Here is a 13677-nt window from a genome sequence, read left to right as displayed (position 1 = left end):
ACAGAACAGAATTTAGTTAGAATTATGTTGCACTTCTGATCAGAGATGTCTTCAGTTTCCTGAAAAAATACCAATAGTGCAACTTTAAACTAAATAAATAACAGCACAAAATAAATAAAAATGTATTTTAAAAAAAGGCAATCAAACAATTTCTTAAAGTACTTATTGGCATGATAGTTTACACAGCCTACAATATTGCTAAAGCATCTAAAAATAAAACAGAAACAGTAATGCCAGTACTGTAAAAATGATTTTTCAAAGTTATAAATAAAAAGAATATTGGAGTACGTCTTTCTACTTCAAGATTTCATTTTTAATTCAGTGTGTTATTTAATGTGTTAATTTCTTTGTAATTATTTGTGAAATTTACTAGCAATTTCTGAGCGAAAATTTATTCTACAATTTATTTTTCCAGTGACTGTAATAAAAATCATAAAAAAGACAGCATTATAGTTAGCCTATATATAAAATAAAATAAAATAAAATAAGAAATAAAAAGGCAATGTAAAACAATAATAATAAATACATCAAAGTAAAGTAAAAAAAATGTGGTGTCAAATAAAATAAAATAAAGCAATTTAAGATAATCACAATAAAGAAAATTAATAAAATAAAATGAAACCATGGTTAACAAAAGCCGTATTTAAAAAAAAAAAAACGCCAAACACCCTTGAAATGTGAGGCTGAGCAAAATATAACATAAAATTAATTTGAATAAAATTAATTAATTAAAGAAGGCTTAAAAATAAAATAAAATAAAATAAAATAAATCACGATTCACAAAAGCCTTGACAGAACACAAACTGCCCAAACACCCTTGAGGACCAACATCTCACACACACACACACACACACTTACGCAGCCCCTCATGATGACCTTCTCTGGTAGAGACCCCCGACCATTAGCCAACCGTGTGTGTGTTGTTGCTGTAATTTGATGATCGTGGAGGGCTTGCCATCATCACATGGTGGAAATTTCCACGCGCTCCTCCCAGTCAGTCAAACGGGTCTTATCTCGAGGATCGACGCCAGTTTCTCTTCATCCTGCGAGCTTTGCGCTGATTCCTTGAAGGATCCAGGTGGGTTCATACACACAGACACTCATTTAATACCAGAATGAAAGTGAAACATTGATGTTGCGCCTTTGCAGCATCACGGTTTGGCGCTGGCGCGAGATAGAAACGACCCATCAGAAGCATCACTGAATGGTAAAGGAAACCGCTCTCGATTGCTATTATTATTATTTCACAGAACGAGCACTTATATTATACTTATTACTTAGCTTATATTAATGTTTGTAAACATGCAAATTGTTTCAATGCTCCTGAAACGACAAAAAAGTAACGTTTGTCTGTATTTTTTTTTGCGCAAATCACATTCTGAGTTACTGAAGCTTTTTTACACGCACGCGCGTGCAACCGTTAAAGCAACATGTTTGAAACATTATAGCGCGCTTTTGAACGATATATTCCAAAAACTGTGTTTTCAGCGTGCATTTGGAATATTTTGGGGAACAGTATTGTGTTGGTTTCACGCACACAAAGCGTTTGTGTTTGGCGCGCGCCGGAGCTCGTTGCATCAGTCAATCAATCCAACCTGCAGCTTTAAAAGCTTTAAACACGCACAATGCGCAGAGTTACTCTTATATCAAGTGTTTCACAACATTTGTATGATTTTTATAGTTCTGTGCCTGGAAGACGTGTGTGTTTGTGATGCACATCCTTGTTTGTGGTGAAATGCCATTAGGAAACGGCATCCAAAACAAATGAACTTTATAAAAGGAACACATTTGAGCTTTACAATTGATTTGCAGAGGAAAATATTGTTCCTGTTTCATTTGCATTTACATGTATGCATTTAGCAGACACTCTTATCCTTTATGCATTCAGCAGACCCATGGCACTTACAAAACAGGAACAAAATCCACCTATTCATTGTTATATTGATGAGCATGTATGAGTAGTTTTAGGAAGTCGACTTGCTTGCTTGCAAAACTACATTTAAACACTAAACTGGCAAAGTAGCAGTGCATAAGAATGTGAATGAGTAACTCCATGTGCTGCAGTTGTAATAAGGTTTATGCTAATCCAGAACATTCTGCCCACCAATGCTGAGCTCATTCACACACACACATTACACTGGATGGACCTTTAATAATTCATGAGCGCTACAAGTAATTATTGTCATTAATAGAACAGAACATCATGAACTGGTTATGACTAACTGAGATGTGTTTGTCTGTTGGCATAAAGTTTTTTGTTGTTGTTGTTTTTTTAGTGTTCTATATGGCAACAACAGTTTGATCAAATTCACTATCCAAACACATCATGGCGCCTCAGCCGTCCGTCATATTCATGAACGTTTTGTGCGTTCACTCCGGGTTGTTTGAGGCCCAGCATAGTAAAACTGGTCAAAGTAAACATTCCCTTGCTCACTTACACAATTTAAACAGTGCAATGTCATGTTTCTGAACTAACCTGCGTGCCCGGTTTCAGTTGAATGATAGCCATCAATCATTTGAGTCAGATCAGTGTATTCTAGTGTACTTAACTGAGCTGTTTGATCTTATATTGCATTATGAATTACCTTATATTCAAGTCTACACATTTAACAAAATATGTTCTAAGAACATTTAGCTAATGTTCCCATTAAGTTAGCATTTTTAAATGTTTAAAAAAAAATGTTTTTTTTTGTTAAGGGAATGTTTTGCAAACATTATGGGAACGTTACTTTTGAACGTTCTCTGAACATTCTAAAACAAGTAGCAACATTTAAAAAGTGTTAGACGAACGTCCAACTAAAACGTTTGAGGAAAAAAAGGTTCCATGAATGATGTATAAATAATGTTTTTATGCTAACATTTCGAGAACGTTATTAAAGACCGGATAACTTTTGAGCGAATGTTACTGAAAGAACATTTGTTCATAACTTTGAGAGAACCTTGCCAGAACGTTCTGAGAACATTCCCTATTAGCTGCGTTATTATTACATTTAGAAATTTAGCCTAAATACATTTAAAGTGAAACTGAAGCTAGCGGCGTGTGTGAAATAAACTTGGGCTCACAAACTTCTGTCATTCTGCATGAATCTTAACGTTTTGCGTGCTTGATGTAAATTGCATTATAAAAGTTGCTTTGGAATATAAGTTGCATCACATTTCAGATGATAAAAAAGCAATCTTTATTCCAGTAATTTTTCTCACAATAACTGTATATATCACCGCATAGTTATTTTTGATTGCAATTCAAAGAATGAATGGTTCAATATCATGGGTTCAGTGTTTTTTCCAATAATGAAAGCGCTTCAGAAAAAGAGCTGATTCTTGGACCCAACTGTAATTTTGGTGCAAACTCGATGACCGAAATAACCTCAGAGAACAAACACGGATGAAGCCACAATGTTCCTGTCATACCGAGCCAAAGCAGAGATGCCCAGAATTTCCAATATCGCCTAATTGGCCTTTGTCAGCAGATTCAAATTGGACATGATGTTCATGCTAATTTTGATCATAATTGTCAGGAGGTGTCTTTATGAAACTAGACTTTTTTTGAAGAACATGAGTGCCCATGGAAAATCTCAGTGCTGCAATGCTACAGTGTTCTGGACGGTTGCCAAAACGTTGATATATGGTTACTTAGTAGTTTTTAGCACAACACTAGAGTTTTCTGGGTGGTTTTTGACTGCCTCACTTGAAAATAGTCTATCCTCATGTCTCTAGATATGGATCTGTCGTCATTCATCCTCATCTTTCATTATTTTCAACGCGAGTAGCTCAGGACAGTCCATTATGTGTTCTGCTATGTCACTGATGTCACAAGCAATGAGCAAATCAATAGACTGATAAGATGTTGGACAGAGAGATGAAACCAAGGACATGACAACCAGAAAATAAACATCTGAAACTCTTTGTCAGGCTTTTGTATTTGCAATTTATTTTTTAATCAGTCAAGCAGTTTTTGTAGAGGTCGAGCACCAAAGGTGTGTAGCAACGTATTTTCTTCCTATCATTTCTGCTGGCGGTCGAAGGCAGACAGTAGTGAAGTATTTTTACTTTACTCAAGTAAATTTAAAAAGTATCACTTTATTTCATAAATAAAAGTTGTTGTTCGTTTTACCTTTAATACTTAAGAACATTAAAAATTTAGTACTTTCTTGTACTCAAGTAAATCTTTGAATTACTTTTACTTGAGTAAAAGTAAGAAAGTAATAGATTTCTAATGTAATTAAGTATTAAATTATATTTAATATGAAACGTAGTGCAGTAAAAAGAACAATACTATGCTTTGGAATGTTGTGAAGTAAAGTTTTCTAAAGAAAAACACTCTGATAATGTACAGACACCTGAAAAGTACTTTTACAGCAGAGTAAAAAAACTTCACTACTGTCCGCCTCTGCTGGCGGTAAATCTGCGGAAGCCCAAAGATTTTATGATAAAAAGTTGTGAAATTTGGCACGCTGAAGGAGGAGCATCTCAGCTACTGTTATGCCAAATTTGGGGGTTTTATCTCAAAGCGTCTAGCATCACCATCAGCTCAAAGTTGCACCAACGTTTCTGTTTACAATGCCTGAACCATGTGATCCAGGAACATAATGCCGTTTTACCTGATTTTAAATTCAATGATAACAATGTTTTAAATTTTAAGCATCGAGATTTTTAATCATTTTGAAGTTTTCAGATGTTAGAGCGTGCATTGGATTATCCCAGAAAATGTAAAATCCGTCAAGTTGCTCACTGATTGTTGATATTCCAAACATTAACATGTAATGCATCAACAAATTTGTTTTTGCAACATTTGCCTTGAAACTAAACTAAATATGCATTGAGGGCAGTTTGAGAACAGCGCCACCTACTGAAATCAGAAAAAATACAAATTAATTTTTTTATATTTACTTTTTAATTTTTACTAAATCTAATTGATTCAATATTTTTATTGAATAAGCAAAATTAATATTTATTAAGCAAGTATATGTTGAAAATGCAATGCAAGTATGAGAGTCTGGTTTCAGATTTAATGGAGCAAAGGTAAAGCAGCGTTGTGAGATGGTGGAGGTTCCTGGTGTCTGTCTTTCTGCTGCTTGATATATTTTCTGTAATGTAATCTAGAGCCGTACGAAGGGTCGGGCTGGATAATCTTAGAGCTGAAGGAGAACTTGAGTCCTGCTACCAGCGCTCAGAAAGCACTGAGAGCGTGCAGGTTGACAGTTAAATCTCACAAATGTAAATCATTGTGTGTTGCTTGGGACAGTTTGTCGAGTATTTGAATTGCTGTTAGTGGGCAGGAGTGTGGAATGTTTCTTCCCAGTGTGGCATCTCTCTCATCATTCCTCTTGTTTCCATGACAACCACTCCCACACCGACGACTGCGCAGACGGCGATATTTTGCATGTACATGCTGCTCCAAGATACTATGTCCTAGAAGCCACGAAAATATCACGAGAGTTTGGGCCGTTTCCCAACGTGGTTCCTGGAAGCACACCAGCAGTACACATTTTGAACGTCTCTCCTATCTGAGCCGTCTATTTCAGGTCTTGGAGCCTTTACTAAAGAGCTGATGAGTTGAATCAGGTGTGTTTGATGGACGCTTTTCATATTTCCAGGGTTGTCAGAAGCAGAAGTCATCATAAACTGTGGGTAGCAGTTTGGTAAACTTTGTAAATTTTCCAATTTGGTAAACGTTCCAGTTTGCAATTTGAAAAAATAAAAAATAAAAAATCAACAATAGTTCAACAATAGATTGCATTAGTCAGAAGAGAGAAAAATGTAAAATTTGAAAATTTTCACATTTCAAAATTACATACACTCACTTAACTAGTTTTCTGAAACTGAATGCCAAGGTATAGTGTTATATAAATCTACATTAATTTTAAATGGAAATATAAAAAGCTTTGCTACACTTTAAAAATGAATGTTAAATCTAGCAAAGGGTCCATTATGAAGATTTTGAAGAGTGTACTGTAGAAAAAGGGTTGGCAACACTGGTTTAGAGTACATTTTTGTTGTTGTTGGCTCTCATTCTTATAAGAAATAGTGTCTAAATAACAAATAATTATGGGTTAATTTTTGGGGCACTGGTCGAGTGCTTATTTCAGACTCCGTCTGAAGTGTTGGTTTGTTTGAGGGTGAGATATTTGGATTTATTTTGAGGTTGAAGCAACTAGATTTTTTTTTCTGTAAAGTTTATCTGTATTTTTAGCAAATTAGTTATTTAATCTATTATACAGTACTCTGTGAGTGTGAGGTGTTGTGTTTCTGTGGAGCGTTGTGTGTTTGACCCTTGAGCCGGAGCTGCTGATTGGCTCGTGGTGTTGAGAGTGTTGAGTGTCTCCGTTTAAAGAAAGGCCTCTCGGCACAGGAAGGCTCTTTCTCCTTGAGATTGGAGCACCTGCATCAAGACAGTAAGATTGACTTTTTACTCTGACTAGCATTTTACAGTCTATAACACTTGACGACATTCAGACGCAGTCATGATGTAGGAGTTGAAAAGCCCAATGTCCATAACTTATTCTGTGTGTAGCAAGTTTTTTAAATGCATCACCTTGAATGGCTGGATTGCTTTGACTGGGATTATATGTTTGGGATGATGTGGCATGCTGGTTAAAGGATGCTGGTTAGATCTTCCCAACCCAGTGTTGCTCCAGGGTGGTTTAGCCAGTAATAAGTTCTCCACTTTGGATAAAAGCAGCTGTTAAATGGCAAGTTACAGTACTAATTCTATAAAACTCAGTATTTCAGTTGGCACTGATGGATTTTTCAATGACCAATATTGATATTTAGAGATTTGGAGTACTGCTATCTGATGTAATGATAACTTCATAATACAAGAAATCGACGGAGCACATTTTGCATAATATTTACTTAAATATTTACTGAAATTCACCAATAATTGGGAATGCAGAACCATTGGTGGCCAGTATTTCAATTGGCACTAATGGACTTTTTTTAGACATCTGGAGTGCTGCTATTGGATATAATGTTGATGTTGAACACATATTTTCAGAATCAGAATCAGAATCAGAAAGAGCTTTATTGCCAAGTATGTTTGCCAGCTGTTAAATGGCAAGTTACAGTACTAATTCTATAAAACTCAGTATTTCAGTTGGCACTGATGGATTTTTCAATGACCAATATTGATATTTAGAGATTTGGAGTACTGCTATCTGATGTAATGATAACTTCATAATACAAGAAATCGACGGAGCACATTTTGCATAATATTTACTTAAATATTTACTGAAATTCACCAATAATTGGGAATGCAGAACCATTGGTGGCCAGTATTTCAATTGGCACTAATGGACTTTTTTTAGACATCTGGAGTGCTGCTATTGGATATAATGTTGATGTTGAACACATATTTTCAGAATCAGAATCAGAATCAGAAAGAGCTTTATTGCCAAGTATGTTTGCACATACAAGGAATTTGTTATAGTGTCACAAGCTTCCAGTACACAATATTTTACACAATTGTAACCATAATATTATCAAAAAAAATTCACAGATATTTGGGAATGTAGCACACTAGTATATTGGTGGTCATTATTTATATAACATACAAAAACATTATCTGAACACATATTTTACACAATATTTACTTGACTGTTTACCAAAATTTACGAATAATTGGGAATGTGTGCTACTAGTGTATTGGTGGTCAGTATTTCATTTGGCGCTGATGGATTTTTCAATGGCCGATACTGATATCTAGAGATCTGAAGTGCTGGTATATAGATATATACTGATCTATAACTACATAATACAAAAAGATTAGCTGAATATGTATTTTGTGCAATATTTACGTGAATATTTACCAAAATTCACCAATAATTGGGAATATATCCCACTAGTATATTGGTGGTCAGTATTTCAATCAGCGTTGATGGATTTTTCAATAGCTGATATTGATATCTAGATGTCTTGAGTGATGATATTGGATATAATGTTGATTTATAACTACATGATACAAACAAATTAGCTGAATACATATTTTCCACAATACTTATTTAAATTTCTTTCAAAATTCACCAATAATTTCATTTGTTGGTAAATTTTTGGCACTTCAATGGTTGATATTGATATCTGGATATATTACTATAACTACATAATACAAAAAAAATGAACATGTAATTTACTCAATATATATTTGACAAAATATCCCAATAATTGGGAATGTAGCATGTCTTTTAATCTGTCAGGTGGACTGCCAGTAGGATTTCTGATCTGAGTTGAATGAAGTTTCGTTTCGTCTCTGGGTTTTTGATCAGTAACCTCGGAGTGTGTGTCCGTATGTGTGTTTGCACACACCTCAGAAGCGTATGCAGATTGGCGACTGCTGGTTGGCGTCCCAGAGTGAGTCTTCAATATCTGTGTCCGTGAGGCCAAGCAACCCCAGATTCTTGCCCCAGTGCAAACAGAAGTTGATGCAACACGTCGCCTTATCTCGAACTCATTTCTGGAAGCCCGTGTGCCCTTCAGTGATGCAGGTGGAGGCGAGTGGGGGCGGAGCTTCGCTCTGAGTGGTTGACAATAGGAGCGTTCCAGTTGGATGACGTGGGCCCTCCCAATGCTCTTTAAAGCTTCCACTCACCTCCAGGGCTAAAAACGAAGCTCATCCTTGATCTGTGAGCACATCTAGTGTCCTGCGTGTTACCGGCTTTCATTGTGAGTAACCAAACCACCATTAATACATTATAAGCTTGACTTGAATAAGGAGATCTGTGGGTTTTGCGTTTGGTTGCTCAGTGTTGGTGCTTTAGTGCATGTGTGTGTGTGTGGTCTGCGTCCAGCCGACAGATTGAAGAATGCTGGTTCAAGCACAAACACAGACATTCCCTTTGAAGAGCGAGTGTTTCTCGTCGTAAAACACTCAGGTCAGCTCCAGCTGCTTGGAGACATTCATGACGACAGCACAACTAACTTAGACCGGTTTAAGGCCAGTCCACACAGGTTTCACTCGAACTGCATGTTAACAGTTTGGTTTTGATGGTTTTATTTTGTCGTTTCTCCAAAATGCATGAGATGCATGAGATTACAGGAGAAATGTCTGAGATGCTGAGGTTCTCCATTTGATGTCTTTGCTGTCACGGACAAACGATTGAGGCATTTCATCTACTGTTTTTCTAGTTCTGCTTTGGGTCGTAAATCCAAATAAGTTTTGTTGGGTTGAGAGCTGCTGCAAATATGTGATTTGAGACTGACAGATCTCGGCGTTTCTCAGTGTGTACTGGAGTTAAAGGTGTGGTCATATTTCATTAACAGTGTCTGTTTGGGTCTTTTGCAACAGACTTGTCTCCTCTTTGCTGGTTAGGCTGGTTTTACAAGGCTGGAGTTTGTTCTTAGACTTGATTTCTTTCAGCTGAAGTCACATGTTTAAATGCTTAGTTCAGACTAATGAATCAGAAACTTCTGTCATGCTGCACTCTCAGAAAAAAAGGTACAAAAGCTGTTACTGAAATGTACCCTTTTAAAGGATACTAATTTGTACAATATAGGTACTAATATGTACTTTTTAGGTGATAACATGTATCTTTAAGATACTAATATGCACCCTTTAGGAGTAAAAAAAGGTCCAAAATGTGCCTTTTTAAAAGGTTTTGCCCCAGTCACAGCTTTTGTACCTTTTTTTCTGAGAGTGTATGAGTCATGGTAACATTATTTACATTTATTCATATAGGATCAGATCTAAAGGTACTTACAGTCGAGGAATATGTAATATATATTAACAAATAGTTTTGTTTTTGCTGTAAATGTTAAAAAATGTAAACAATTATGTGGCATTGCCTATTTTTGATAATCCAGTAATTGAAATACTTAAATAAACAGTGCACTGAAAAAATTGGAATAAAACAATTGCTAGTAAATTCAAAGAAAGGGCAAATACGTTGAATTAAACTTGAAACATACTCCAACTCATGCATAGCTGTAAAATCATTCTATATTAATGCATTGAGTTGCTTGTCAATCATAAACAGCCAGATTAATGAATTACTTGGCAGAAGTGTTTATTCTGATTTGTATTATTATTCAATGAAACATTGGTGTGTTTTGACGTATTGCTGTTGTTCTCTAGAAGCAGTAACTGTCTGAATGTCTAACAGTCCAGCCGTAGCATGAATGCACACAGTAAAAACAGTTTACTCTCTGTAAAACTGTTCTCTGGTGTGAATCCAGTAAATGCACCACATCTGCGTTCATTCTCAGTCCTGTGCAATATTTCCATGAGTCTATAGTTTCTCTGGTTTCTCTGGCCGCGTTTATGAATCCTATCAATGAGGGCTTTGTGTCGGTGAAGAGGAGCATTGTGGGTAATTGGGTGTAAGAATTGTTTGGCGGTGTTTTGGCTTATTAACTGGCTCATCGGAGTCTTATGTAATGTTCTCCGTCCTGCTGGACGCTCAGGAAATGGTTTTCAGGACGGTTTGTGCCTTGCATGGGCTGGAAATAGCTGACCTGAGGCCAGTGTGCGGTGTGCGCTCGTAGCAGGTGTGTGCCGGCGCACGGCTGATTCCAGAGCTAGTGCGTCATGGAGCGGATCAGACACAGATACATGAGTCCTCAACCTAAACACTGAACAACACAGCCTTTATGTGGACCTGGAGCAAAACACGGAGTCCTACAGCAGCACTCAGCAGGGAATAAACGCTGAATCCAGCAATAGTGACGTGTGTGATTTGTAATGATAACATATCACTGGCGCTGTCTGCTAAACCGTGTTAGTGGTTAAAGATCTGAGCTGCTAACTAAAGACGCTAGGTTCAAGCCAATGTTATTTTAGTATCATTGACATACTATATTATAGTTTTTATTAGTATATTTTCTGTTTTTATTTTAATGTTTTATTTTTATGTTTACATGTATGAATTTCGTTTTTGTTTCAGTATTTGTTTATTTTAGTACCATTTTATTATCACCTGAGAATGAGAAATGTTGCCTGGGCAACTAACTGAAATAAAATATATATTTTTTTGTTTTTCATTGTATTTTATTTCAGTTAAAGTCTATTTTATTTCAAGTACCAAAAAAAAAAAAAGATTTTCATTTTTTAGTTTTAGTCATAATAGCCCATGAAAAGGTCAGTTTTTGTACTACTATTATTTACTGTGTATTTTTCAGGGTTATTGTGCTGTAGTGAACCGTACTATAAATTGTCTAAAAGAGTATCTTATACATAAAAAGTAATGTTATTATGTCTCTGAAATTATTCGAGCAATTGTTGATTTTAGCTAATAGAGGTTGTTAATATACAGTATATAAAAAATGTGAAAACTTAAAATTTCTAAATTAAAATAATTGGATGAACTGAATCTAAAAATAACAATTATGGAATGAAAACTGAAATAAAATAAATAAAAAGTGGACTAATAAATTTATATAAATTAAAAAAATTTATATAAAATATTAAAACTAAGTAAAATAAAAAATATTGAAAATAAAATTATATAATATTATATAGATAATACAATATATAATATCATATTATATTGAATAAATTAATATATAATAAAAAAATAAAAAATAAAAAAAATGATTAACCTTGTGGCTGATAATAGATCAGTGTTTCTCTCTCTCTATTAATGTGCAGTTAACTTGTTAGCTCAAACTAGGTTAGGGTAGGGTCGAACTAGAGACTTTCTGAGGCTGAAAATAGAAACTGATACAGACAGAAGAACTAGATGATCTTTTATGAACCATCAGCATGTTGGAGCCATGGCTTATCAGTTATTGAGCTCATGCAAGCTCAAATCTGGCTTGTAGCATTCCTTGATCTTGTTTCGTCCATCGCTCATGCCAAATGCACTGTCTATTTTGCCATATTTGGAAGATGTTTTGCATTAAAGGTCCCTCGTAGGTGCTGTGGTGCCTCAACAGACCGCTGTAGATGGAGGGTGACGTCGATCTGTGTGCGTTGTCCATGGGCGAAAGATCATGTTGCTGGTGGCCCTTGAAACTGGTGGGCAAAGAACCAGCAAAATGTCAATAATGTAGCACTAACTTGTCTGTCAGACAGATGTTTTTGCCCAGATTTTATTGTCATTAGACAACGACAAGGATGGACCCAGAAATGCATCGCTTGTTGAATGTTGAATCAGCCAATATGGCAATACATTTAAATACAAGCATTCAACCAACCTTGAAATTGGTGGAAAACAGCAGGCCAGGCCAGATTTGTTTTGTGTTGAGGTTATATCGATTGATTTATCACAACATGATCAGAGTCTCAGTCAATACATTTGATGTTGATATGTTGACTTGCTTTAGCAGGAGCGGTTCAGGGTCACTTTGCACGAACGTAAGAATAGTTAACCTGCCAGAATTTGGATACATGAACTCATTCTTTATGATTAAAAAAAGTCATAAGTCATGAAGACACTGGGAATGATGTATTGATCTTATATATGAGCTGCTCCTTGGTGTCGATTCCAGCCTTAACCATATTTCTCTGGTGCTTCTTCCAGTTCTTTTCCCAAAGACGAAATCCTCTGCTGTAAACATGGACCGTCTGGAGCTGAAGAAAGTGAGCATGGAGGCGGACGATGAAAGCAGCGTGGACGATCGCTTCACACCCATCGATTCAGAGAAGGCCAGGTCAGAGTCACTGCTGTGTGTGTTTCACCCTGACGCTGTTTGATGTCCACATGCAGAACATTGTGACGCATAGTTTGATGGGAAATGTGGACATATGCTGACATATTCACGCATCGATTCATCATGTAACTGCAGACAAGCAGAACCTGTGAAATGCCTTAACAAGGTGTCTGAATTCACGTGTTCGTACTGTCGCTTACAGCCAGTTTCTGGATGAGGACGACGCAGAGAGTCAGAAGTTTCTCACCAATGGCATCATGAAGAAGAAGAAATATGATGAAGAAGAATATGTAAGATTCTTTTTCTGAAACTCATTAGCATATTCATACTCTCTCTCTCTCTCTCTGTTGATTAACCCTCTCTCTCTTGGTCTTTCAGCACCCGGGTCACACGTCGTTTGGGATGTCCGTCTTTAACCTCAGTAACGCCATCATGGGCAGTGGAATTCTGGGTCTGTCCTTCGCCATGGCCAACACCGGCATCATACTGTTTGTGTGAGTATTTGGATAAAGTATAAAGTGGGAGGAGCATGATATAGAACTTATCAGCATGGCTCATGAATATTAATGATGTGCCAGAACTTTCAGCCAATCCTAATCCTGGTTCTTGAAATGCATATGTTGGAAAGTAGGCGCTAGTCATATTAATATTGTGTCTTAGCTTCTTTCTCAACTAAATATTTAGTGTAATTAATTAAATTAGGTTATTTTATTATTTGTGTATAAATTTAATGCAGTCACCCTAATTGAGATCCTCATTGTTTTTTTGCCATTTTTGTTTTGTTGCTTAAAATAAATATAATACAAATTTAAAAATAAATAAAAATACATATAATAATTATAATAATAAAAAAAATAATATATATATATATATATATATATATATATATTTGAATTTAAATTTAGTATTTAGTTAGGCCGCAGCAAGCATTAAAACTTGAAACCATAAATGAATGAATGAATGTATAGTCAATTATATTTATTTTTACTGTCATGGCATAAAAAAAAGAAGAGAAGTTTAAATTTTACATTTTTAAATTACCCAAAACTGAAATAAAAATGAATAAAAACTATATAGACATATTTAAAAAAAAAA

The 13677-nt window shown here is 35.6% G+C and overlaps 1 protein-coding gene across 2 annotated transcripts in view; it reads left to right on the top strand.

Moving 5' to 3' along the window:
• The first annotated feature begins 1006 nt into the window (after positions 1-1006).
• Positions 1007-13677, top strand: part of slc38a4 (solute carrier family 38 member 4) — a 29257-nt gene continuing 16586 nt past the window's right edge. Inside the window, exons 1-4 of one of the 2 annotated variants that reach the window (XM_016511010.1) lie at positions 1007-1078; positions 12453-12582; positions 12785-12872; positions 12961-13076. In XM_016511010.1, the coding sequence (XP_016366496.1) occupies positions 12488-12582; positions 12785-12872; positions 12961-13076 (299 nt within the window). In that variant the 5' untranslated portion in view covers positions 1007-1078; positions 12453-12487. Of the gene's footprint in view, positions 1079-8560; positions 8659-12452; positions 12583-12784; positions 12873-12960; positions 13077-13677 lie in introns of those variants that run through there. The other variant, XM_016511012.1, reaches the window with a different exon arrangement.

The sequence above is a fragment of the Sinocyclocheilus rhinocerous genome, unplaced genomic scaffold (assembly GCF_001515625.1).
Source record: "Sinocyclocheilus rhinocerous isolate Xijiao unplaced genomic scaffold, SAMN03320098_v1.1 scaffold2160, whole genome shotgun sequence".
In the NCBI taxonomy this organism is placed as follows: Eukaryota; Metazoa; Chordata; class Actinopteri; order Cypriniformes; family Cyprinidae; genus Sinocyclocheilus; species Sinocyclocheilus rhinocerous.
This window is presented reverse-complemented; position numbering and strand designations above follow the sequence as displayed.